The 26,891-nt window shown below is 42.6% G+C and overlaps 1 protein-coding gene across 2 annotated transcripts; it reads left to right on the top strand.

Annotated features, from left to right (window-relative positions):
• Positions 1-8,168: 8,168 nt before the first annotated feature.
• LOC141962098 (serine/arginine-rich splicing factor 5-like) lies at positions 8,169-24,617 on the top strand. Of its 2 annotated transcripts, none has more exons than XM_074909723.1 (8): positions 8,169-8,294; positions 10,665-10,803; positions 14,276-14,346; positions 14,695-14,781; positions 17,089-17,161; positions 20,964-21,037; positions 22,022-22,132; positions 23,092-24,617. In XM_074909723.1, the coding sequence occupies exons 2-8, from the start codon at positions 10,678-10,680 to the stop codon at positions 23,381-23,383; spliced, it is 834 nt and encodes a 277-aa protein (XP_074765824.1). In that variant the 5' UTR covers positions 8,169-8,294; positions 10,665-10,677; the 3' UTR covers positions 23,384-24,617. The 2 variants fall into 2 exon arrangements, with proteins under 2 accessions (XP_074765824.1, XP_074765825.1); XM_074909724.1 differs by having other exon boundaries at positions 23,095-24,617.
• The last annotated feature ends 2,274 nt before the right edge of the window (positions 24,618-26,891 follow it).

Genomic DNA, 26,891 nt, shown 5'->3' on the forward strand with positions numbered 1-26,891 from the left:
TTCTTTCCCCCTTAACCTTTTCATTCTTGCTGAATGATGTTGGAATTTTCACAGCTTTCTTACTACTTTAAATTAATGTCTTATATAATTTTTAACCATCCCTGATACACCCACATCTCTAGGAACAATACTCCTGTTGTTCCTTAAAACCCAGCACAGGCTGTGTTTCCTTAAAGAACACACTCAAACTGTGCAAACAAACAACCACCATATCGTCAACCATCTATGGAAAATTCCACCACTGTTCCATGCTCAGCATTGAATATCTCACTGCTCTTGATAGCACATCTTCTGACATTGTAAATTCTTCCAGAGTTCTCAAGATCATCTTTGTACTGGGCATTCAAAAGAAACTCCTTTGGGAGCTTCAGTGAGTCATAAAGTATACACACAGGCACATGCCTGAAGATAGGCAGAGGGAAACAGCTCATCCCTTGCAGCCATCTCATCACAGGTGCATTTTCTGCTTTCCCACAAACTTTTTTAGGAAACATGGAGTTAGGAGCAAAAAACTGCATTACTGCTTCATGACATGTTTCAAGTGAGTGTTTTTTAGGTATAATCACATACTGCTGTCTCTAGTCCCAAAGGCAATTTTTATTTTGAAGTAGCAACTGCAGGAGCAGAGAATTCATGCACAGCGTCACACAGAGCTCCTGCAGCCCCCGGTAGCATTGTCCTTCCATTCTCCAGGGCAGAGCCAAGCGCTGAGGAAGCCATTGTACATGGTGGGTTGGGGTTCAGCGCAGCTTTCTGGATTATTCCTGAGCTTGAGTAGAACACAATAAAAATCACAGCGGTGTATTGTGATGTATCCCAACCCGACGGTATCTGCACACCGTGTGGGAGAGGGGATGCTAATGTGTAATGCCACATTTCTTCCAGGAGATGCCAAGATCTGCGTTCTCCTGTAGGCCGGATAACGTGTTCACAGAGGGTATGCAGGTGAGCGCCGTTTAGCTCCATACATGGACAAGGCCAGACTGAACGTGCCTTAGTTTGTCTTCACAGGTTGAAGCTGAGACAGTTCATGTAACTTAACCTACTGTTGCATTGTTAATGAGTGCTGGGGTTGAGGTGAAGCTGAGTTTCCTGTGTTGTAACCTGTGATACTGAGAGGCCGGGATGGGTCGATATGAATTGGCAGTAAATAGGACTTGCAGCTGCATCAGTATTTAATCCACTTGCAAGCTCTTCTACAAACCCATTTTCAGCCACATCACTACTATGTTGCTACAAATGGGACTGTCCTCTTCAAAGGCAAGGAGTGCTGATTCCATTGCTGTGTTTTAATGTACACAACACAGGTTATCTGAAAAGTAAAACAGCGGAGGGGATGACTACAGGCATTGGCAGATAATTTGTATGACTCAGAGTGGCCATTGCCCTTGCTTTCATAATCCTCTTTCCTCTTCCACAGCAGCTGCCCTGTCTTTGGATTGCTGCACCTGGAAAAAGATGTCAAACTTCACACTGTCAAACAAATTGAGGTTCTCTGTGGGTTGTACCCACTCCCAGAAGATGTGATGACACACGTTTTTATGTGTGTTTTGTGGTTTTTTATATTAACAGTAATGGGGGGAATGTCTGCTGGGGTACTGAATGACCACTATCTGGAGAAAAGAGCCCATGTTATTTTGAAATAGGGCTGGAAAAAGAGCATAGGTGCACCTTGGGCCATCACTTTGGGCCTGGATCTGCTACCCCTCTGAGAATGGAGCCAAATTATTTTGAATGATCCCAGTGACAGCACTCTGCAAGTCCATGCTTGGAGATTCCAGAAGTCTTTACAAAAACCTTTTACTGAGCTGTGGTAGTGCTGTGCCCTGTGACCAGGTTTCCACAAAACCCCACCTGGGTGTAAGTCTTCCTGGTTTTGTGAGACAGAAAACAGGTGGCTCGTCCCTGTCACACCACAAATTGATGGCAGGGTGTGGGCTCTGGCCTTATTGATGTTGCTCTACTGGCACCACAGCATTGCAGCCTTAGGTGAAGCTGGGGCACTAACAGCACCAGAAAGGCTTTACCTTGAATAAAGTCCAAAATATTGGCAATAGATATGCCTAAAACTTTAGGTATATCTACTGGTATTTCTTCTGCTTAGGTGGTGCGGCCTTTGACAAACTGGCTAGAGCTAACATGACCTGGCCTTTCCCTCTAGGCTGTAGATAAGGCTTTCCCCCCCATTCCCACCCCACCTGAGGAGAAGCACTAGGATGCTGCAACACATTCATCTTTCTCATATGCAGCACAAGGCATATCTTGCAATCTTGTGGCCTAACAGTCTCTGGCAGTTAGTATGCTGGAATCTGAAAGCAGCTTTTTGTATTAGGCTCATGGCTTTGCAGCTAACGTGCCATTCTTTAGCCAAGTCCTGACATCAGCCTTGATGAAATTCGTCTCTGGAAGCAGCTGTTTGCAGCTCAGTGACTGCCCCTTCCCCTGCCAAGAACAGAAGCAGCAGACAATCTGCTTCAAGCTCACATCTCCCATTCAGGGGTAGACTGGTTTTGTCAGTCTGCCATGCTCACTATTTTCAGGCACAGAAATTGAAACAATGCTTTCCCAAGAAATTAACCATTTTCCTTTCATGGCTGTTGATATCTTTGGCTGCTGAGATTGCCGTACCGGCTCTGGCATGAATGTCTAACAGTAACAGGGGCAAAAAATACATCAGTGCTCACACAACATGGGTCTGTCTTGCCTGCCAGAACGTCAGCCACATTCCCATAAGCCTCTCAAATCTATCTTGTGACTGTTGCATGTCTTCGGTGCTGCCAGCATCTGGTTTTGGAGCAGAGGAGCAGAGCCAGGAGTCTCAGAAGACAATGAAAGGAAACTGATCTGCAACCTTGAATGAACTTGGTTTCAAAGAAGTATTCATATGTCCATGGAGGATCCATCCAGCTGAATCAGACTGACTGGTTTTATCAGGGAAATAACTGAGGGCGAGGAATAAAGAAAGGGTGGCTGTTCATAATGGCTGGGAAAAGGAACAGCTCGAACTAAAATGACTTTTCTAAGTGTGAATGCAGGTATGATTTTCAGACCATAACAAGATTATTTGTATGACATTACTTGCACTACAGATGCTGGGATAGGACAGATTTTTTCCACTCCTGTGGTAGCCAAGCACTAAGGAAGTTTAATTCTGTTGAACTGATTAAACTGCTGAGGTGACTCTGGCTACTGAAAGAGTCGCTACTGTGTAAACCCTTAAAATCCATTGTATTAGCTCTAAGCTGCTGGGAAAGTCTTAGCATAATAAACTTAGATTAACAAAGTCTAGGGCACATCCTGAGACAAGCAGGTAATCAGAACATTCCCCAGCACACCAAGAAAATGTGTTCAATGCTGCAGTCAATAGGGAAGTCAGACATTGTGAAGGATAAAGTTAGATGATTAGATCTCATCCAGGGAAGGAGGTTCTATAAGGCTATTTTAGGTAGATTTAAATCTCAGCAATTTAAACCCACTGAAAATGCAAGAAGAAAATTAATCTTTTCTATATTCTGAGGACTTACAGTCACTATAGACTATACATCTCACCAATAAAATATTAAAATGGATTCCTCCCCTGTCTTTGGACACCACACAATAGTCAGGAAATAGTTTCTCAGTTTTATTCTGATTTCTGGGACATATATGCATGAAAATATGTTAGTAGAAACTGCACTACATCCCATCACTGTCTTACCTCTTCTCTGTAACATTTCTTACACCTTCTTGCTATTAGTCGGTAGTTCAGTTCCCGGTGACCTAGCAAGCATTCAAGCAAAATATCAAGAAGTATCTGTAGCTATCTCAGTACCTCAGTGACCCTGATCTGAGGATCTGTCTGGAAAAGCTTAAGTTCTCACTACTGCTGTGGGAAACATCCAGTGTTATTCCTGCTGTGCAGATGAAGAAGGCACATGGGGAAAAGGGCTAAGTGTCACTAGAAGGTAGGAATACAAAGCCTTTATTTACAGTTGCAATCCAGCCTCTGTTCAGCTGCTGCCTAAATCTGGACGTAATGTTCTCTAGGCTTTTCCCTGTTGCATCTGAGCCTTCTCTGCATGCCTACGTTTCTGCTTCGGGGCAGGCCTGGAATGGGCCACTAAAACAACTGGACACCTAGACCCCTGTGACAGTCCCCATCAGGGTCCGAGCACTGCCCTTGCAAAGACCCCACATGACTTGGGACAGCAAACCTCACCCCGTGTACAAAGAGCGGTACAAACGAGCAAGACTGGCTGCTCTCTCTGCAAAGCGTCTGGGTGAGTTTGCCACCCATTTGCTCTGTAAGAGCCTAATTGCCTAAAATATCTTCACAACAGGAGAGTAACGAAAGTTCAACGCTTCATTCCTCCTCAGGTGATCCCCATCACCCAGCACTACACCCTAACCAGTGGGAAACCTCATAGGCTGGGCCAGGGAGCATCTCCCCAGCCTCACTCTGTCTGTCACTGAGAAATACAGAATAAGCACCCAAGCAATAGGAGAGAGGGCATGAACCCGTATCCTTGTGGTTTTGGCAATCACTTTGCAAAAGGAATGCTGCATTTCAGTCCCTGACGGAGGCATTTTTTAGGTATTTTCTATTAAACAGTCAAAGGATAAAATACAGAACAAAGCCTCAGGGTGGGACACAGGCCCTGGGACCTCTTCCAGCACCCCCATCCACTGGGTCTGCCCTTACACTTGCTTTCTCTCAGTTGTCTGCTCCATAGTGTCACAGCTTGAATGAGAGGAGCCACCCGCCTCCGCCACCACAGGCGCACACTGTGGTTAGGGCACTCTGAGGCGCATGGGAGCCTGGATCTTCAGTTGGAGGAAGACAGCGGACCCAAGCCTCCGGATAATGGGTGTTTTAAACAATAGTCCGTTTTACAAAATGTAGCTGTTGGTCTCAACATGTCTTTTGGCAGCTAAAGGAAAGAGCAAGTCCTAGTTAGTCCTCACTAGAAACAGATGTTGGGACTTTTCTTTGAGATGACTCCGAGCTGTGGATCCCAAGTAGAACAAGGCTCTGGTTTCCCAGCTGCAGGCAGGTGTGTTTGTACTGAGCAGGGGCAAGATGTTAAGACCTACATCTCTCCCCACTGCTTCCTAGCAGCTCCTCACTCACTCACTTGCTAGCACGCAGGCATTTTTGGTCCCTAGGCATCTACTTTCCCCTGTGTCCCATGCAAGACCTAGCTCAAGGTCTTGGTTCCTGCCAGGCAGCTGGCACCTGTTGGGTGCTGCAGCGAAGGCAACTGGGTGCTTATTGTCTCCAGCCAGAAGCCATTTGCCTGTGGTGCTCAGGGAGGTCTGTGGTGGAGCAGAGAACCAAGCCCGGCTCAGTCATATTCCAGTCTAAGTGCTGCAGTCATCCTACAACTATTTCAAACCTTTTCCCAGGCCATTCCTCCCAGGTCCTTAATTGCTGTCAAGGCTTTTTGTATGAACCCCGTGGCTTTTGTACAGATTTGCCTAAAACCAAGGATTACTTTAAACTGCAGAGTTAAGAAAGCATTTTATACCTTCTTTATTATTAAGCACATTCAAATGTCACCACCATCACTTCAATGAAGAATTTCTCTCCTGCTCCTTCTTACTTGAATAGGGCACAATCTCTAATCTGTGGTACTGAACCACAGCATCCTGCTTTCTGCCACAGAGAAAATAAAATGTCTTCCTTGGGGAAGAAAAAAGCGGTTCATTTACCCCAGCAATAAACAAATTGTGTTTTTTAAGTATCCAAATTCCAGCTGAGTATTTGTTTACATTTGTAGGTGTGCAGTCAGAACACTAATAGTTCCCATAGTTCCCAGTGGGCTTTCAGATGGTCTTCTGAGAGACTGATCTTTTTGTGCAACCAAAATAACAAGGAAACTAAAATCCAGCTTTATTATGAAAATTGATTTTGCACATGATAGCTCCCAGAAATGCTACCCACACACTACAGGCAATGCTGCAGATTCTTCTTATGATATATTTCATGCCTCTCCCCACCCGTGCAGAGTGTCCACGACCAAGAAAGGGAAAGCAGGACTCCAGCCTGGCTCAGGCACCGCCAGAGCAGCCGGGGCTGCGTTCCAGACACACAGCTGCATTCTTCCCCGCTGACATGACCCCAGAGGCTGCAGAGATGCAGGATAAAACCAAAAAAGCTTTAATTGAGCTTCCGGCATGACTTATCTTCATTACTGCTGGTAACTCAAGTCCCTCTTACTCCCAGACCATTCCAAGACTGCCACCTAAGGAGTTTTTTTCTCCTTCTGAGCTTCTTACGCAGCAATTCAATCACACAGGCACACAGAGACTCTGGTGCCACTCCCGTAACAGTCCAGCTCTGCTACCTACACAGAATTTGCACAGAAAGAGTCATAAGGCTGCCATTTTGAGTGTCCTGGACAGTCTTACCAAATAAAGAAGTAAAACAGCCTTGCAACTGAACATTGTATTCAAGCCACGTAAGCCATACTTGCCCCAGTTACAGCTACCCACTTTTTCTTTTTTGACCACAGCTGGCTTTGTTAAGCTGTCACATCACTCCATTTTCTTACCAAAAAGAGTTGCCGTGCATCAGTTGCTTTGTGGCAAAATCCAACAGCATCCTGGGCTGCATTAGGCAGAGCACTGCTGGCAGGTCAAGGGAGGCGATCCTTCCCCGCTACTCAGCACTGGTGAGGCCAGACCTGCAGTGTCATGTCCTCTGCTGGGCTCCCCAGGACAAAAGAGAGATGGACTTAGTGGAGTCCAGCACAGGGCCACAAAGACAGCTGCGGGACTGGAGTATCTCTCACAGAATCACAGAGTCATTCAGGTTGGAAAAGACCTGTGGGATCATCGAGTCCAACCATCATATAAGGAGACGCTGGGAGAGCTGGGAGTGTTCAGCTGGGAGAAGGCTGAATGTGTAAAAGTACCTGATGGGAGGGAATGAAGAGGAGGGGGACAGGGTCATCTTGGTAGCATCCACTGACAATTAAAAACCTTGAAATTTCATGTGAACACAAGAAAACACTTTATTACTGTAAGGGTGGTCAAACACAAGATCGGTCTGTCCAGAGAGGCTGTGGAGCCTCCATCTGTGGAGATATTAAAAAGCTGACTGGACATGGTCCTGGGCAACCCTGGGGGTTGGACCAGATGATCTCAAGGGGTCCCTTCCGACCTAAACGATTCTGTTTATTATGGATGTATGTATAACTTATCTCCACCCTAAAGAATAATTAGAGGGCAGGAAATATGAATTGATGCCTGAGTCTAACATACGATGTCATAAATGTAACTAAGATATTTACGCCAAGTTCAGTCAGAAAATCCAGACATGATGCTATCAGGCAAGGGGGAAAAATGGGCAGAAGAAACTGCAGCTATATTTTAAGTGTCTGGATGGTGAAGCTTTAACAAGCTGTACTGTGCTGAAAAATGGGTAACACTTTTCACCTGGGTCATCATGCTGTGAACTGTCCCGAATTACACTGTAAGAACGGCATAAAACGAGTACATCTCACGCACCGATACACCAGAAAAGTAGTGTGCTGCCTGTATACGCATGAAGAACCGCTTGTGCCTAGCACCTCCACCCGCGCCTGGCAGCCTCACCAGCCACTTTTCCCCACCCAAGGTTTCCCCCTGGTGTCAGCGACAGTACCAGTGCTGCGGTTTTACCCAAAGCAGCGGAACTCTGTGTGCTGGGGAGAAGGCGGCCGTGGGGGCGGTGGCGGCCACCTTTACTTGTCAGAACTGCAGCTGCCGAGCTAAGGCCTAACAGCCCGGAGCGAGCGCTCCGGCCACTCCTTCCTCGGAGCGGGTCCCCCCGCGCCTCTGCTGCCACGGCCTGGCCGGAGCTCCCCGGCAGCTCAGCACAGAGGGGCCGGGCCGGGCCGCAGGGCGGCGGGGGGGCACAGGCACCGCGACACCGGGACGGGCTGTGACTCGTTTCAGGGCGCGACCCCACCCCGCAGCCTGCGCCCGGCCCCGGCAGGAGCCCCCGCGGCCCCGCAGCCTGCCCGCGGCGCCCCTGGGACCCGCCGCTCGCCCCGCCTCGGCACCCGCAGCCCCCGCGGCGCCGCGCCCGCGGCGACACCTCGGCGCCGGCGCGGGGCGGGGCGGGGCCGTGACGCCGCGGGGCGGGGCGGGGGGCGGGGCCGTGCCGGCGCGGGGCGCGCTGGGAGTTGGAGTCGGGCGTTGGCGGTTGCGCAGCATCCGTTGGGGGCGCGCGGCGGTGCTGGTGCGAGGCAGGACCGAGGCCGCCATTGCCGCCGCGGCCGGGAAGAGCCGTTTCCTCGCGGCCCGCAGGACTCAAGCGCTCGGCGACGGTGAGCGCCTGCCCCTCGGCGGCTCGCTCGGCGGCGGGAGGGCCCGGGGAGGGTCGGCCGTGGGGTTGCGAGGGGGGTTCTTGGAGCCGGGCCCTGCCGCGGGGCGGGGACGGGCCCGGCCCTTTCTTGTGGCGGCGCCGGGCCGAGGGGAAGGAAGCGGCTCCCGGAGGCCTCGCTGGCGCCGCGCAGCGCCGCTGGCCCGGGCGCTCGGCGGAGGGGGCCGCGGGCCCCGGGGGGTGGTGGCGGCGCCGCGGCAGCAGGCCGCGCAGGGCGCCGCGCTCCATCGCTGCCCCGCGGCGCTGCCAGGGGAGGGCTGATGCCGGCCGATTGGCTCGGAGGGGCGGCCGGGAGCCGTCCGGCCTTGGGGCTGGGCGTAAAGCTTTCGCGGTGGCCGCCAGGAGCCGGAGGGGCGATCGCCGCGGGGCAGGCCGGCGCCTCGAGGACGATGAACCCGAGGAGAGGGGCCTCCTGCCCCGGGGAGGCGGCGAGCCCGGCGCAGCCCCGTCCCGTCTCGACTTCTCAAAAAGACGGACGAGCAGATGGGCTTTGGGTGCGGGCCCATGCTTCCCCAGCGCTTTTCCGCCGGTGCGTGGTATCTTGGGAGCCACCAACGAGCAAACGCGATTGCATTGTGCTAGGAACGACGTGTGAAGCTCTGCGGCTTGTAGGTGTCGATACAGATTTCACGTCCATTGGGCTTCCTGATGTTTGCATAAATAATGCCGACGCGGACAGTTTGCACGTCTTGCACTGTGTCTGTGACAGTTTCTCGGGCAGTCAGCTTCCATCCACCCCACGCTTGTTTCCTCCTGTGATTCTTCTCTCCCCCCCCACCTTGTTTTTCTAGAACTAAGAACTGAAAATATTGAGCAGCAGTTATGCAGTGGTTTTAATCTGTCAAATCTATGTTGTTCCCAAAATGAGTGCTGTTGCCAAAGTGACCGTTCTTGCCGTGTTTTAAAGTACACAGTTACGTAAGTCTGGCCTTCCTCTGCAGAGGCCATGTCTTTCCCTTAATACCCACTGCTGGCCTTGCCCAGTGTTCGTGTGGTGAAGGTGCGTCAGGGAAACAGTCTCTCAGAAGGCTAAACCGCTCTGCGAGGGAGCTGAATCAGTCCTGTGAGCTGGATTTCCATGTGGGCATAAAAATGCAAATGTGAGCACAAAGGAGGGAATGGTTGCAAAGGGCAGCATAGGCTCTTGTAAGGGAAGCACAAAACATTTCACGTGAAAGCGATTAAATAGCTATCACTTCAGGTTGTGCTTCGGGGACGGTTTAGGCTCATCGAAGTAAGTGCTGTCCCACTTCGACCCCTCGCCCCATAGGAAGCCTTATACCCTGTCTTCCAAAGTCCTGGCACTTCTCTGATGGCATAGTGAGTGCGAGTAAAGAAGCTAATCGATAGAAACCTAACGGGTGTTAACATACAGAAAGTAAATCACGCTAATTCAAAATACTACATCCAAATTGTCTTGAACTCCTTTCACAGCTAATATGATATGTTGCCTGTTTACTCTGTTTTACCAGCCCAGTATTGTAATGTAAGATCACACTGTATTTCCACTCCTTAGGGCTTGGATTCTTTGTTTTTTGTATAACAGCAAGCTTGTCGAATGAGCCAAATAATTAATATTTTTCCAGTTACAAGAACTTAAAAATTTCTAAATCGCATAAACTAATAAAGTGATGTACTCAAGGTAAACAATGGAACTTCCATGAAATATCTCAAATTATGTATCCTGGATCTGTAGATAGTTTTGAGACTCTGAATATCTGAAACAGCCTCTGTTTTTGCCTGTGTTGAAACTCACAATAACAAAATGTTTCTTCTTCATAACTTGATAGACTCTTAAAAATAAGGTATTTTATGGTTAGCGCATATTTAAATAATTAAAAACTACTCTTTATCTTTTGGATGCTAATATAACTTACTGCAGCAATTCGTTCAGGTGAAAGTAAAAGTTTGTTTTATGCTGTTATTCCAATGATTAGCATGACAGTTTCGTTCTTTTTTTTTTTAACTGCTGTTAGCCTAGTAAATTCATCTTGGAGCTTATAGAGTAGTGGGGAGGGGTTGCGCTCTGTGATACAAAGCTTTATTAGTGTAACAGCAAACAAAAACGTTTCAGATACAAGACGGTTTTTAAATTACATGACTGAGAAGGACACAACTGGAAGCTTTGTGTAGATTCTGCTAGAAGTCAGTAAGACAGGATTTCCTCACTTCTCTGGCTATAGAGGATTGAGTTTTTGACGGCTATACCTGGAGGACAATAAAATCAAATCCTAATTAACCAAGATTTCTGAAATGTAAAAGTGATCTTAATCACCCTATTTGTTAATCTGGTAAATGCTGTTTTCTTTATTAGCATCAACCTTAAGATGAGTGGCTGCCGTGTCTTTGTTGGTCACTTAAGCTCACGTGCTCGGGAACGGGATGTGGAGAAATTCTTTAAAGGATATGGACGCATACGAGAAATCCATCTAAAAAATGGATTTGGATTTGTGGTAAGTAATACCTTGTTTTTCTTTCACTTGCTTGCAGGTACTAGACTTGCTAGGCTGATATCAAGGAAGGGAAGATGCTTAAGAGAATAATAGTTCCAATGGGAAATGGAAAGCATTAATACACATTTCAAACTGCTTTTCAGATGTTGGGATTACAGATTTACCTGATTTTGATCAGGTTTTGCTCAATCTTGGTAATACTCTAGCTACATTAAATACATTGTCTGATCATCATCTACCATGGATTTAAATTTTATTCCTTGTTTGTGGAGACAGCATAAATATCCTGTTATGGCATTACAAAAGTCAACAAAGTCTTGACCTGGAGAAAGGTTTACATAGAACCACTTATTTTCCTCTTTCAATCCTAGTCTGCTTGGTCATATCTCTAAATAATGGCCTGATATTAAAAGTGTAGTTGGCTAAGACAACAGGTGTAATAGGTGCATGCTGCTGGATTTAAGCAGCACAGCTTTGAACTCTTGCGCAGCTAAAGTTAGCCATATTCACCATCAGTGTTCACACGAGTCTGTTGGGCTATTAAATGAAATACACAGTTCCTTGGATCTTAAGTTTCCTAACGCTGCTTTCTAGAACTCTATGCTCCTAAACTGTTGTCCAAATTTTTACAGCTTTACAGGTGCCCAAGCTGACTCAGGATCAGCCTATTCTTAATTATTATCTCCTGAGAACTGAGAATTAGCTGTTCTGCAGCACTGAGTTAAAACTGGAAGGGCTGATGCTGCTGTTGCACTATGGCAGGCTTACATGCCTGTCATAATGCTGAGGTCAGTCCCTTGGGCGAAGCTGTGGGAAATGAACAAAAAAACAACCTTTGCCTACTTAAGTTTCATATGAGTATTACTTGACTCCTACATGTGCTGGTTCCTGATTCCCCTGCAGTATAAGCTGCTGCTTGTTGACTACTGGTAGGTAAATACCTGCCTCCTCAAGTTCGGAGGTAAATGACCAATCTAGGTGTGAACCTGAGTTTATTTAGTGCCTCCTGTCCAATTTCTGCTATTTCGCAGTCGCCTTTCCCTGAGCGTTCCTCTTCTCTTTGTGGGCAGGGCTGTTGACTCATTCAGGAACAACTTCTGTTCAACTCTTGTACGTGAGTCAGCCAGCCCTCCTTCCTCTCTTCTCTAGTTCCTAGGCAGAAGCATATTCTTTTCAAAGCTCACTAATAAGCTTGAATAATTGTTTCATAGCTCTGTCTAAAAAATCCTTACCTCTGAACAAAACTTTCCTCTCTTCTCCCTGTCATCCCACCATTGTGTACCGGCATGAGGAAAGCACTTCCATCACCTCTGTAACTGTGTTTTAGGTTTTGGAAGACTCTGACTGGATCCCCTTTGAGCTGCCTTATCTTCAGGCTGAACAAACGCAGTGCTCTCAACCTTTCCCTGTTCTCCAACCTTTTGATCAGTTTTGGTGGGCCTCTGCTGGTCCTGCTCCAGTTTTTCAGTGTCTTTCTTCAGCTGGAGGGACCAAAACTGGGCACAGTGTTCCAGGTGTGGCCTAACAAATGCCAAGTAGAGTGGAATAATCACATCCCTTGGTCTGCTGGTTGTACCCTCACTGATGCAGCCCAGGACACGGTTTGCTTTCATTGCAGCAAGGCCACACTGCTGACTCATGCTTAGCTGACTCTCCACAAGGATTTCCGTGTCCTTTTTGGCAGAGCTACACTCCAGCCTCTCAGACTCCAGCCTGATCTCCTGTTCAGGATTATTCTATCCCAGGGGCAGGACTTCACTTTTATCTTTTGTTATAACTTGCAATTCTTGTTGGCCTAATTTTTCAGCCTATCAAAGTCTCTCTGTGTGGTGTTTTTTCCTTCTGTTATAGCTATTTCTTCTCCCACTTTGGTGTCAGCCACAGAATCAGTGAGGGTGCGCTCAGTCCTGTCACCCAGGTCCAGATTTATAAATACATTGAATGGCTTTATCCTCACTTATCATGGGCTGTCAGTTCATCTTCATTTTCGGTTATTTAAAATCCATATTTATAAAACCTCTTGCAAAACCAAGTTATTTTGATTGAACATTGTTGTAGTGTCAGAAGCATGTTTTGTTGTGATTGAAATCATTGCTTGATCTTTGAAACTAATAATATTTACTTAAATATTGTAGATTTCACTGCAGAATGTTTTCAAACTTCAGACTATAAAGCTAGAATGTAAAGCTAGATAGACTTGCAGACATTCTGTGTGTTAGAAACTAGGTGAAATCATGGGAATTGTAGGTGCTGACTGTTGATACTCTTAAATGCTGAGCCTAAATGAATTTTCTGAAGATGATCTTTGCATCATCTTGCAAGGATGTGTGATATTTCACTTGGTAGTGAAACAGATTTCAGTGCAGAAGGGAGAAGATTGCTTAAGCCAGTATTACTTCTGAAAAGCTGTTCATCGTTATGCAAACGTTTTCTTTGACTTGAGAAGCTGCTTCTTTGTTGTTCATTGCTCTCAAGCTGCAGTTCCACAATTTTTTTTTCTCCATCCACACTGTTGGTTCAGGCAGGCCCTACCCAGCTGCTTGTTCTGACTGCTTGCTTGCTTTCCTTTCTCCCCTTGCCTCATATGGTGTTACCACAGTTGTTCAGCCACATAATGAACCTACCTGGGAAGCTCATCTAGTTGAAAAATAACACTGTCTTTTTCACCCCACCTCCTGCACAAAGTGTGCTGTTTTTCATCTGGATAGGCTCCTTGACCTAGTTTCCTGCAGAGCTGTACAGACAGCTTTGCCAAGAACCAGTGGGCTGGATAGTGGGCAGAGGCTATTCAGGCTGACTAAAGCAGCACCGCTGCCAAAAGCGAAGCGACAGATTACGTCGCGAGTGTATGGAAACGTATGTTATAGCTGATACAGCCCCACAGGTGGCCAGTGCTGAAGAGGGGCTTACGTTTCTTACTCTTCTTACACAGGCCTATTTTTGCCAGGCTAGTGAGCTGAATTTGCTCAGGAAAAAAATCAGAAGGGCTTTTTTTCTGGTTTACTCCTCCTTTGACGATTCAGTAAGAATTGAATCAACCCCAGAACTTTTTAAGAGGCTTTTGGGAGTGCACAGCTCTCCTGCTTTTGTTTGCAGTTGATCAGCTCATGCTGTTATATAGGATTTCCCTGTATGTGTTTTAAACTGTATGCCTCAAAGTAATCTCCCCACTCTCCCAAAAAGTATTTTAGATATTACTGTAATAAACCAAATTTAATTATTTTATGTAGGTCCTTCAAATAGTTACACTGAAACAACTGAGGGAGGCATGAGGAATTTGTGGGGTGGAGGGAGAAGAAATGGTCATGAATGGGAATATCTTGGCTTTTCAGTCATAAATGTACCTGCTTCCTTGGTCAGACTTCTGGCTGGTACTTGCTGCAGAAATGTAAAATTTATAAAGAAAGCATGTTTTCTAGCATTTGAATGTACTATGAGGGAAAATACTTTTTTATTCCTATTTTCTTTCTAGGAATTTGAAGACCACAGGGATGCTGATGATGCCATTTATGAATTAAATGGCAAAGAGTTGTGTGATGAAAGGTAAGCATGATGCCATGGTTTCCTTTAAGAACACCAAAAGTGCATCTGTCTGAGTTCAGAAAATAAGTTGATGAGAGCCTCACATCATTTGGAGTGTTGCCCTTCAGTTTGCAACAGTCTGAATTACAAACCCATGCCAATTTTCATGAGAGCCTGAGGGAGATGAATGAGATGAGAATACCCCTGTTCTGGCTCTTTAAGAAATGCCAGTGACTGTGTTATAAATCCTTGCTTGCAAGGGCAAGATCATTCTTGTTCCTGCACATGTGCTTCCAGTTGCAAAAGACTTAGGTCAGTGTCAAACACTTAAAGTTTGTGGTTTATTTTTTGTTTTGTTCCTTTCATAAGGGTCACAATTGAGCATGCTCGAGCCCGAAGAGGAAGGGGCAGATTCCCACAACGGTTCAGTTATTACCAGTCACAGAGTGGATCTAGGTAGGTGGTCTGGGCTCTGTTTTCTACAAACACAGTAACTGAAGAACTGTACTGAAATACTGTTTTCTTCTTGTGGTTGGAGTTAGGGATCCAGCTCTTGTTTCCTTGTATAGCTTCATGAAAGAAGTTTTATGTTCTCAAACATTGAAGGTCCGTTGCTATTATTCACCTCCTCTGGCTGAGGAAAACGTGGATTTTAAAGCAATTTTAACTGGCTTGCAGAGGTTCACAAACCTGTTACAAAATGCTTCCTCTCCATGTGTAGGCACTACGTTGGTCTTGTCTTCCTACTTTTGTGTGGATGTTGTGAAGGAGTAATGCTGCAGTTGGATTGGCCGTTCTTAATGCTAAATCAAGAAAAATGCCAGAGCTCCTCTAGCGAGGCTTTTGTCATTAAACTGAGCTTGCAGGCTAAGTAGAGTTACTGTAGAGCAATAGTTCAAGGTATTTACTGTCTAACTAAGCTTGCACATTTCCAGTTGTATGGTTATCAAAATGCTTACTTCAGCAGAGCATACAAAAGGAACTGTATTTGAGAAACAGTGCTAGGGCACAAGATACAAGCATGTGTGGAAGTTTTAAATACCAATTGACTTAAGTTTGCTGACCAAGCAGGTGCCTTGCTGAAGGAGAGTTTCTGTCCAACAATGGAATCTGAAAAACAGGATGTAGCTCATACCTAGAATACCTGTAGTGGACGTACAGTATTTATGGAGTTGTTCACTTCCAATGGTTTGAGCCAGTGGCAAAGCTTGTGCCAACTTGCAGTGGAGTTTGTGAAAGTTGTGCAGATTTGCATATATTCCACCAAACAACTACACATTACATCTTTGTGCTTTATATCTCTACCTGTGTGAAGTAAATATTTATGGAGTAATTTACTCTGTAGAAACATTTATAGCTGTGGCTTGTGCAGAGTAGAGTTTGGAAGAAAGACGAAGACTTAACTGACATAAGCCTCTGCATTTGTTTCAAAATCAAAATTGCTGCCAGTTACAAACCAGTGTCTGGAGCATCTAATTTGCATATGCAAGTATGCTAATTAGATTATTTTTTCTTTAGTGGCAGTAACCTTGATGCGGTATAATTGGTCCGAGGTCCAGGCTAAAAGTGGACTTTTAAAGTAGGAAGTGTGATTGAAGGTCGTGGGCATCTGACGTTGTAGTCATGTTCATGACGTCAGACTGCCGATGCCAGACAGGAGGAGACTGCGGTTTGCAATAATGGAAAAATGAGACTCAGCCTGCCAGTTTTGGGACTCTGGGACCTCTGTTTAAATGCCTGGAAGATCTGGATGTTCTGAAAAAAATTGGGACACTTTGAGGTATGCACTGAAATGAAATTGCCTATGCTTCAGTGTACAAATCAATACACACAATTTAGGATGATGTTTCTGTGGGAGGAGAAGATGAGAATAATTTTCTCTAAGGTCAGTGTTCTTGATTCTTGAATCTTCTTGTAGTTGTGCAAAGTGGTGCCATTGTTACAATCCTGCATTATTCACCAAAAGGCTGACAAACCTTTTTCCATAGTTCTCACATACCTTTGGATTCAGAATGACTAGGATTGGGAACAGAAATGACCTCAAAGGGCAGTATTCTTTCCAGATGTCTTCTGTATGAACATTTTCAAGCCACATTTTTATTTTTGAGAGGGTCTTTAATTTTTAGTTAAGTGAAAAATGTCGTCTTTCATTCAGGAACTGTAAATTGCCACAGTTATTTCAGGGCAACCAGTCACCTAACCCTGATGTTACTGAAATAAGAAAGAATATTCCTACGCAGAAAAATATCTAATACAGGTTACAGTAGCATTTATAAATTTTAACAGGTGATTTGGAGTTTAAAAGCATGAACTAAGATGCCTTTAAGTTGTGCCTTCTGTCTCCATGACATGAAGTAGAATTTATCCTACCAACTAAAAAAAATTTTTTTAATTGACCTTTACATGAATGTCCTGTATGTGTGAGCCAAGCCCATCAAATCCCAAAATTAAACTAATTCTCTTTACGTTATTTTCATTCTGCTAGGCACTTATTTCAGTGTATCTACGAAAAATTACAGCTATATTGACTGCCTTGGTATAAAGTTCTTCATCAAAATCCTTTTTAATCCCCTTGTAGCAGCTCTCTTCTTGTAGTGGACTCTTAAATATATTCTTGACTAGGGAGAATCAAATCTGCAGTCCAGCAACAAGGAAAATACTTAAATCTCTCAGCAAGCTATAGAAAACATCAGATTTCTTAAGTTCTAAATTCCTTACACTGGAGACTTTTTTCTTTTTTTTTTCCCCTCTGAACTCTTCTAGCCGGTATGGACCTCCTGTTCGTACTGAACACAGGATCATAGTTGAAAACCTTTCATCCCGTATCAGCTGGCAGGTGAGTTAACATCTTCTTTTTTTACACCTATTTCCTTACCCTGTAAGTAGACTGCTCTCAGCCTAGTTTCTTAATAAAGCCATCATAAATATTTTAACCTCAATAAAAAACAAGCAAAAAAGCTTCAGTGATTGCTAAAAATTAGCATTCAAACACTTTAAAGTCTTTTGTTTCACAGCTGTGCAAATAGTTCTGTAACTAGATTTTGCAGTTGGGAGCTGATTTTTGCTTACTTGTGTTTACCAGCTGATAAAACTTTGGAAGACTCTAGATTGTTTCTAAATTTATTCAAGTATAGCATCCATTCAAACTACATCATCCTTTTGTATTGTTACAACTGGAAATGCATGCTTTTGAGTGAAATCGATATTCTTATGTTTTGCAAAATATTTTTGTGACGTGATGCATGATTGAGAGGTCTGGTCATTAATAAAGGGAATCTTTAGAAAGCTACTGTGTAAAGTATACTTCTGCAGATATTTTTGAAAAACCCCAAACTCAATAATTGTGTTTTGAAGCTTTCTTACCACCTTTCTTATTTATTTTTTTCTCCCCTTGCTAATGTTTTGCTCATTTTTAGCTGGCTTTTAACAGAATAACCATATAATAAACTCCTTTACTTGTGTTCTGTGTAGTATACAGTCTAGAGAAAGCTTTTTAAGGGCATAGAGACAGATACTATTTACAGAAGCTGAGTGAACAGTGGAGTTTAATCTTGTTTCATTAACCTTTATATTCTTTGAATAAAGAGACTTTAATTAGTGTACTGAAAGATGCAGTAGAACATGTTGCATGTTCAAAGCCTTGATCTTGCAGCTAAATCCGCAGGAGGAGGCTGTTTGGCTTGCCTGGAGCTCTACGGATGTGTTTCATAAGCGCTTGGGTACAGTCCATGCAGATAAACAGTTGAACTAGGTTTGTTTATCTTCTGCATGACAGGTTCAGAAGGTTCATAGTTGTACAGTTGTGTTAATTATTGAATAACCAAAAAAACCCCCTAACTTCTGAGTTGATGTGATGAGCAAGTGGATTTCATCTAAGTATCTTCTAGGTATGCTATGCAGTTATGTGTATGAAGAGATTGTTATAAAACACAGTGCTTGGAAACAACAGTAGGGACCAGAAAAGTAAGCTAGAATGGAGTGTTAAGGAGAATAAATCCTATAATGCTGTTTAGTGTTTAATTCTTAACTTGGAAAGAAAAAAATAACATTTCTGTAACTTCCTTTTTCTTAGGAATATTTATAATGGCTTTATGTGTACTACCATTTTAGAATGAGGCCCACCCAATTCAGATTTCATACTGATGAACCTTTAGGATTCTGATTAAAATGTTTTAATGACTCTCTTAAATATATGGTAAACTCCCATAAGAGAACTTGCTTTTTGATACCTGCCTAAATAGAAATCGTTTGAAGCTAACATCCAGATTAATTTAATTCTGAAGCTGTACTGCTTTGATACTAACTATAGTGTTTTAATTTCTTTAACTGTGCTATCTCACACAACAGATTAAAATAGCTAATACATTAACAGTAGTGGCATTATTCTTCCTTCCTAATCCCTGAGCTTCTAGCAAGAACAATGGATATAGAACCTTTTTTTTAAAATTTACACACTTAATTTCATCTTCAGTGTGGGCAGATCCCCATGCTTTGAGAACTCCTTTAAAAGTTACTGTTTGGATATTTAAAAAAAAACCTAACCACAAATAAAATTTGTATTCAGATCAGTTTCCTCAAATTGTTGACTATATTGTTAATAGATAATCTCATATCTAAGTAGTAGACAAACTGTCAGAATTCTCCTTATTTTAGTGAACATATTTATGCATGTTCCAAGGACCCTCATTAGTTCTTCAATACCAGTGAATTTTCAAGCAGTTGGGAAAAGTAAATCTGTGTTACATCAAGATATAATTTTTGATATGTGTTTTTCCTTTTTATGGTTGGCCTACACCTTATTTTCCTTTGCTGCTAAGGACAAGAGGGTATTCCTGTGCTGTTTAAGGTGAATGAGAACAGTAAACTTAGGCTAAAATTTGGCTGTCCCACTGATTGAGTAAAACCAGATAATTTTAAAACATTCTCCTAATAGCAAATACTCTGTTGAGCTTTTATAACACATGCATGCTTACTCTCTTTCGAGCGATAATGTTGGCATCTTAATCATGTTGACATTATTATTAAAAAGGATATTTCATTATGATGATCCTTAGGATGCAGTGTACAGTGTGGCAGGTCTGGGGGTGGGGGGGTGGGGCTCAAATTTAAAGCCTGAAGTTACTGAATTAGAAAATAATTACGTAGATTAACGTTTTCTAACTTCCTTTTGACTTAACAGTCCTGATCTGGTTAAGCTGTCATTGACTTGAGCAGAGCCAAAATTTTGTTCTTCATCTCTAAACTGGGATAAACATACTGAGGTTGAAGTGTTACTTTTAGTGGTACTTCAGGGCCCGTTTCTCATATGCTATTAAGGTTTCTTTGTGTTAAGCACAAGTGAAACAAGGAAAATATCTACTAGTTTGTGTATGCCAGTTTTTTAAACCGTTGAATTTGACTTAAGGGATAAAATAAAACTAAGCCTTCTTATATTCTGTGGCAAATGTTCTAAAGTTTTTTTCTTGGCTTTTTCTTTTGTAGTCTTTTCGTCCTTAAGCATATTTCTAACCAAGTGCATTTTGAACCTCTTCTAACAACCTTGATTTGGTTAACCCTCATTTTTCTTGTGTGGAGGAAAAAGAACCAAAGATTTGGGGGTTTTCTAGTGGCTGAAATTCTAGGGTTTGGCCTGTTTTGAATTTTCCTTTTGGTTCCTATGACACTCCTGTTTTTTGGCGATCTAGATCTTGGTTTGCCTGGGTTTGATCTCGATTGGCTAGCACAGATCATCCTCGGGTTCTTTAGCCACTTCTGGAGACTGGAGACTATGTCCAGTGCTTTCAGGGCCTCTGGTACCTCCGTGAAGCATATTGCTATGAGCCATCACTCTGCCTTTCTCATGTAAGAGAGTTCCTCTTGGCCAGCTAGGTATTGGACAAGCAGCTCTTTGCTTAAGGTACCTTCTTAGATCATCTGCCACTTGTGGCATGTTGCGGTAAGTAATCTGGGACTATAAAATACCAGATACTGTTTGGTAAAAGTACTGCTTTAACTTATACAAATGTTTAGCTTTTTAGTGACCTTTTACATTATTTGTTTGTACTTTATCCTATTGCTAAGCAAGTAATTTTACACTGTCTGCGTGATTAGCCTCCATTAAGTTAAATAAAAGGGTGTCTATTGATGTGGCACTGCAGTGTGACAGATACTCAAGTGAAATATAAGAAAATTTTTCCCTTTGTAAAATTCTTAATTACATAGTAATTACACCTTTTTGCTTTTAAATTTTCTGTGAAGTTGGGGGAGGTGAGCATATAGAATGAATTTGTCTACATATATTGTCATTTAGCTGGGGTTTTACTCATGAAAATCTGCATTTAATACTACATTGCTTTTCATCAGTTGTAGTTCTGATTTCAGTGTATATGTTGGTGTTAAGTATTGTGTTTTCTTAACAGCTGGTTTGGGGATGTAGGATTATTTTTAAAGCAATATTTTATTCACTGTAGTTGTAAAAATGAGGGATCTATATGCAGCTGCTATTACATAGGCTGTTTCAGAAACTTTTTTCTAAATTATATATATATATTTTTAAAAAGCATCAAGCAGTTTTAGCAGAGAAAGTTTTAAGGGGGGTATTACTTCTAGATGACTCATTTGTGTCCTGTTTAAGGCTGAGACTTTAACTTTTACTGCAGGACTTGAAAGATGTCATGAGAAAGGCAGGGGAGGTCACCTATGTGGATGCACACAGAAACAACAGGAATGAAGGGTAAGTTCATTTTGTGCCTAAATCTGTATGATATCTGAAACTGTTAAAGGCAAGATTATCCTTCTGGTATGAAAGAAATGAAACATAAATCTATGGTGTGGCTTAGATACTGAAATTTCTCCAATTAAAAAAAAAAAAAAAGGCAAAACACAAAAAAGCCACCCAACCCACAAACAAACTGGCAATGAGTAGGAGTTCAGAAGTGGTACTGAACTCGGTCTCTGTTCTCTACCGCAAAAACAGTGTGTCAAAGCAGAAAGGGAAGGGAGAATACCTTTCAGCAGTTGAGTTCTGCTGTCTTAACTTAAAATTTATTTATGTATCATCATTTCTGATCTAACTCCCGAGGCTAAAATACCTCCTGTCTGTGGCTGCTTTGCACTGGTTCAACAGTCAGAGTCAGGGGAAATGACCATAACTAGTCTCCATAGGGTGTACCTAGCTGTCTGCTCTCCAGTCTTAATTCTGCAGACTACAAAGGTCCTGTATGACAAAGTGGGAGAGACAAAAGTATGAATAGAGTGTCTGTGCTGGCAGAACAGTGCTCTAGGGCCACTGCAAGCAACTGCAACTTAAGACTTTTTCTGAGGGGAAAACAAATTTTTTTAAAAAAACAGGGTTTTTCTATTCACTGTTAAAAATCTAAATAGGCAGGAGAGTCTGCAAGTTTATTTTGTTTCTTGAACAGCTTTAGAATGCAATTTAGTGGAGGACTGAAAGATATTTCCTCAGCTGGTACAGGCTTGTGTAGCTTCCTGGATTTTCTTCATCTCCTTGCAGATGAGAGTTCTGGTAATGTTTAAGATGTGAAACATGTGGATGACTAGGCTGTTAGTGACATATTTTCCTTTTAACCAAGTTAAAAAGTAGCTTTCAAAAGATAAAGCATCAAGCTGTGAATCAACAGATTGAAAAAAGCCCAAACTTGTCCTTGCTTTTTCAGTTTCTCTGAAATGTTCTCTTTTTTATCTTGATGGTATATAGGGTTGTGGAATTTGCATCTTATAGTGATATGAAGAGTGCACTGGAAAAATTGGATGGCACTGAGCTGAATGGACGCAGAATTAAACTGACTGAAGATCACAGAAGGCATAGGTATGTCACCTGACCTGATAAAATTTTGCTGAGGGCATGGATTTGGGTAGTATCTATGCCAGAGTTTTATTACCTAATTCTTTGGCCCCAAGCTAAATATCACCACCGCACAGAACCACTTTCTAGCAGTGTAAACAGATTTAGATAAGAGCTAGCTTGATGAAAACAGGGTAAATAGAACACTTTTGGATGAGGGTAAGATTTATTTTTTTTAAGATAAAGCTTGATATTTAAATGAAAGGCCTTTAAAAAAACCCCACAATTAATTTTGCTATTAAAGGCCTTATAAATTAATGGAAAGCTGCTTCACAGTCCTGTGAAATCTCTCAAATATCTGTGAAAGCCAGCTGTCTTATGAGAATAAAAGAAAAACAGTTAGCTTGCTTGCATTATTCCCAAAGCAGTTCTGCCATTTAGTCATTAAAGAACATGTTAGCGTTGGCTCTTTCATTGTCTCTCTTAAAAATAAATCCATTTCTTTTTGTGAAAAAAGGGGTGCATAACCAGAGAAGGTGGTAAACTCTCAGGACTTAAAGTGTGCTGGTATTCCATGCCTTTAGAAACTTTTTCAACACCTTGAAAGAAACTCTTAACTAATTTACATGAGCATTTCTAGAGGAATAAATACCAAAGTACGAACTTCATTTCTGTGCTTTTCTTGATAAATGGCTAAAAATTTGTTAGTCGTCTCCTGGTGGGGGTGGCAGGAAGGCATCTTTTATTAGGCAGTTCATGTTTTGCCAAGCTATCAGAGAATGTCAAGGTTAGAACTTCAGGCCTTGGCCTAAGAAAATATTGTTGTGATGGAGCATAACAGAAATCTAGCAGCACTCTGAAATAGCTGAATGCTGTGCATAGCCTGTTCAGATGGATGTGCTGTGCATACAAAGTAGCTGAGAATTTAAATTATTTCTATTTAGTAGGAGGTGAGACTACAGCTTTTAATTGTGTTTCTCTAGAAGCAGATCTCGATCAAGGAGTTACTCAAGATCTCGCAGCAGGTCCAGGTCTACAGGATCTTCCAGATCGGACAGCCGGTCCAGGTCCAGGTCAAGATCAAGGTCCAGGTCCAGGTCTCGCTCTCGATCCCGGTCCCGATCCCGATCCCGGTCTCGTTCTCGTAGTCGTACTCCTAAAAAGAGTTACTCCCAGAAAAGCCACCGCTCCAGCTTGCTAGCTTCTTCCCCATCTCCCTCCTCTTCTAAAAGAAAATCTCGTTCTAGATCGAGCTCTGCTCATAGCCGTAGTTAACCTGCTCTTAAAAATGTATTAATGCATTTAATTTGATCCAAGTTTCTTGAAGACTTGAGACAAATTATACATGAGAACTGGGAGGGGAAGAGTTAACATGATGAAAGGGTAACCTCCTCTTACATTGCCAAAGTGCCTGTCATCAAATAGGCCATCTCTGTGAGGAGGGGCTGTCAGCTTTCTCCTTTCAGTGAAGTCTGGAGTGGGAAGTCTTTTTTTAAATTTTTTTTCCCTGCTATTAGTAAACATTTCTATGATAGATACGTTATGTACACATAATGCTGAGGTAATGGGATGAGACAATACGCTGCTTTTTCCCCTCTCTTGCCCCCCACTTTCCCCTCCACTTCCAAGGCCTTTGACTTCCAAAATACTACAGTAGCTTTTGTCCTTGGTATTAAGTCCGAGAACAGGAAGTATAGATTTTATTCCTTTAAGGTTCTGTGGCTACTTTTCTGTGTGAGAATGAATGGACCAGCTGAATTTAGTTTAGAGTTACTTTTTTTCCCCATTGCTTGGCTTAACAGGCTGTTCAAGTTCCAGCTTTAAATGACCTGGATAAAATGCTTAATTTGCAACAGACTTTGAGGAATACACGTTGGTTAGTTGAATATTGCTTATTTGGATAGTGAATCAATATCATGTTAAGCAGTAACAAAAGCTGGAATTTCCTGTTAAAATTAGACGTACCATCCAGATGTCAGGATTATTGGGAATCCACTATAATAATTTTCCAGTAATTCACTAGTATGTGGTATTGTATGTAGAGGCCTTATTTGACAGGTGACTCCATAAAACTGCACAGAAATGTCAATATGCATGTCCATGTTTTTGATGTTTATAAAAGTGACATAGCTTTCATACCCAGAAGTATGATACTGAATAATATGTGTATGACTAGCAATAGTCTTGATGGAAAGGAAGGTTATTTTAGTAATGACAGCAGCAAAAATATCCCAGGAAAAGCGTAGTCAGTTGTGACAGGAAAAGTTAATCACACTAAAGCATAAAGAGGATAAATTTCTTTAAATCTTCTGAATGCACAGTTGTTTTAATTGATAGAAATTTCCACTGCAAATACTGTGTTCTTACAATTTGGAATTAGATTTTTTTTTTTAACTTCTGTATCATTAAAGAAGGGAAACATTTTTGGGAAAACATGTAAATTAATCCCAAAGTCTTATATGTGTTTAAATGTACTGTTCCTAATAAAATAAAACCTTTTTCTGGCTTACTTTGTGGTTTTGTTTAGTAATGTTACTGTTGCTGTTGTTCACTTCATACAGTCTTGGAAACGTGATCACAGGGAAATTTATTTGAAGGTGTACCCATAGAAACCAGTTATGACATGTAAGTAATCAGATGCTGACTTAGAGGAGGACAAGGCTAGGATTTTACGGTCATGGCCACCAGAGGCTGTTTGAATGGATGGCAAATAGTCTTTCCGCAGTCCTTGCAGAGACATTGCTGTGGTACTTTCTTGTCCACCAGTTCAACAGAAGAGCCAGCAACCCAATGGCCATAGGTGGTAGAATCTTCCTATAGGTATAATCATTTGTCACTTTTGAAATACGGTTCCAGAGATTCTTACATTGCCCACCCTGCTTCTGTGCCTCTCAGGCTTCAAGGCTGACACCCATTCTAGAGCAAGTTACTGCTAATCATGTTACGTGCTCGTTTGTCTTGATGTGATCGGAATAGGCTTGCGGTTCAGAAAGAACACGAGGAACAAATAGAAATCTCTGCAAGGGAATTTTACTAGATAGGACTCTGTTGGGAAAACTGGGGTATGCTCAGCTGTGTTAAGTGTTGCTTGCTTTGGGAAATTTGTTATACTACAAAAACCTCCCCAAAATGCCCACTGCCTAGCCGAGAACCTTTGAGATTGGCAGGTGCAGTATCAGAGGCCATGAATGCCTCTGGTTGCAGCGTGCTTACCTTGCAAATTGTTTAAATATAGAGCTAATGGAGATCTGTGAATTGTACTAATTCTTGATTCTGTATTGTATAATGTTTTTTCCATTCCAAATTTTCTGTTGATTCAGTCAGCAGTGGCAACAGTAAGATGAATATAGACCAAAGAACCAGCCTCTCCCACCAAACACCTTGAGGCTATAAGCAAGTTTATAATCACTGTGATTGCAACCATAAATACATACAGCTTAGGTTGAACCTAAAGCCAGGTTTACCCATACATTTGTGTTGCTATTAATACTGGTTAGAAGTATGGGTTTTTTAACTTCCTTGAAATTGTGTGATTGAACTGATAGTGGTTTAGTGTAGAAACACCTGTGACTATCTCTTTTGTGTGCTGGCATAGTAGTGGTTTAAACATCTTTGCTAGCACAGCTGCATCCAAGTTAACTGTAGTACTGGTTTCTAAATGTAGCAACAGGTAACTAAGGACTACAGATTGTAGGGTGGTGTTATCAACGCAGTGTGACACAATCTAAATAGACCTCTCACGAACCTGTTACATGTTTTTCAAGGTGGTGAGCAGTGATTCTTTCTGTAAGATATACAAAAGTGTTCAGGTGAGGAAAAGGTGGGCTTTTGAGATACTAAGAATATTAAATCTGATCTTTCTCTGGGAAAGATTTGTTTATGGTGGATGTGAACTTGGCAGCTTTCTCAATTGTTATTTGAAGGGCAAGGATAGGAATCCTTGGCAGCTAAAACCAGTTTTCTTAAAGGAGATGTTGAGTCCCTGGTTACTCAGCTTACTCGTTTGTTTCAGTATATTAATTTTGGTGACTAGAGAAACAATGGATTTTGAAGCCCAAATTTTTATTTATTGTGTATGTGACCTTTTTCCATGGCTTTTTTTTGTGTCAAGCTTGAGCCCTTAAAATGTACCTGGGGTAGAAGGCGGAAGGGTGGTCTGATTTCCTCCCCTCCCCCCTATTTCCTGCTGTGGCACCACATTATTTATTTTTTTTTCTTAAAGAGGACAGACTATGAGTAGCTGATTGGATTTTTTTTTTTTTTTGCGCCTTTGGTGGGGGAGGGGGTGAAACCCCAACCCTCAAGGCTATTGTATCAGGAAATCCTAACTATTTTGAGCAGGTTTCAGAGTAGCACAACCCTGTTTGGCACACAGTAGAATTGGAAATGAAAAATATACTTTTCATTGGTGTTTTAATTTTTAACCTTACCTAACATGTCAAATGAGCTACAACTGTGTACACTTAATTGCTTTGATGAAGGATAACTCATTGTGCCACTCTAAGTTGGTCATGTCTGACCTCAACTTGGAGCAAACCCAATCTGGAATTTGTAGTTTCAGGGTCTATGAGTTGGTGCAGAGGGGTTAAAAGGACAGTTCAGCAGCCTGAATAAAGTACTTGCCTGGTGGTCAGCAAGTGTGTAGAAAAGTCTTGAGAGGGAAGAGGAGGGACTGGAGTAGATAGAAGCTGTGAAGGGAAAAAAAAAGGATAAGAAGGAGTTTGAGGTTTGACAAGGGGTAGCAAGTGTTAAAGATGGATGTAGATAAACCACAGAAGTGAAT

The sequence above is a fragment of the Athene noctua genome, chromosome 6, assembly GCF_965140245.1.
Source record: "Athene noctua chromosome 6, bAthNoc1.hap1.1, whole genome shotgun sequence".
Classification (NCBI taxonomy): domain Eukaryota; kingdom Metazoa; phylum Chordata; class Aves; order Strigiformes; family Strigidae; genus Athene; species Athene noctua.

Bases quoted from the DNA above. Each gene is read 5' to 3' on its own strand.
- LOC141962098 (XM_074909723.1), top strand. From the start codon at position 10,678: ATGAGTGGCTGCCGTGTCTTTGTTGGTCACTTAAGCTCACGTGCTCGG. The intron at 14,782-17,088 runs GTAGGTGGTCTG...GAACTCTTCTAG, and splicing joins CAGTCACAGAGTGGATCTAG to CCGGTATGGACCTCCTGTTC. The intron at 21,038-22,021 runs GTAAGTTCATTT...GATGGTATATAG, and splicing joins AGAAACAACAGGAATGAAGG to GGTTGTGGAATTTGCATCTT.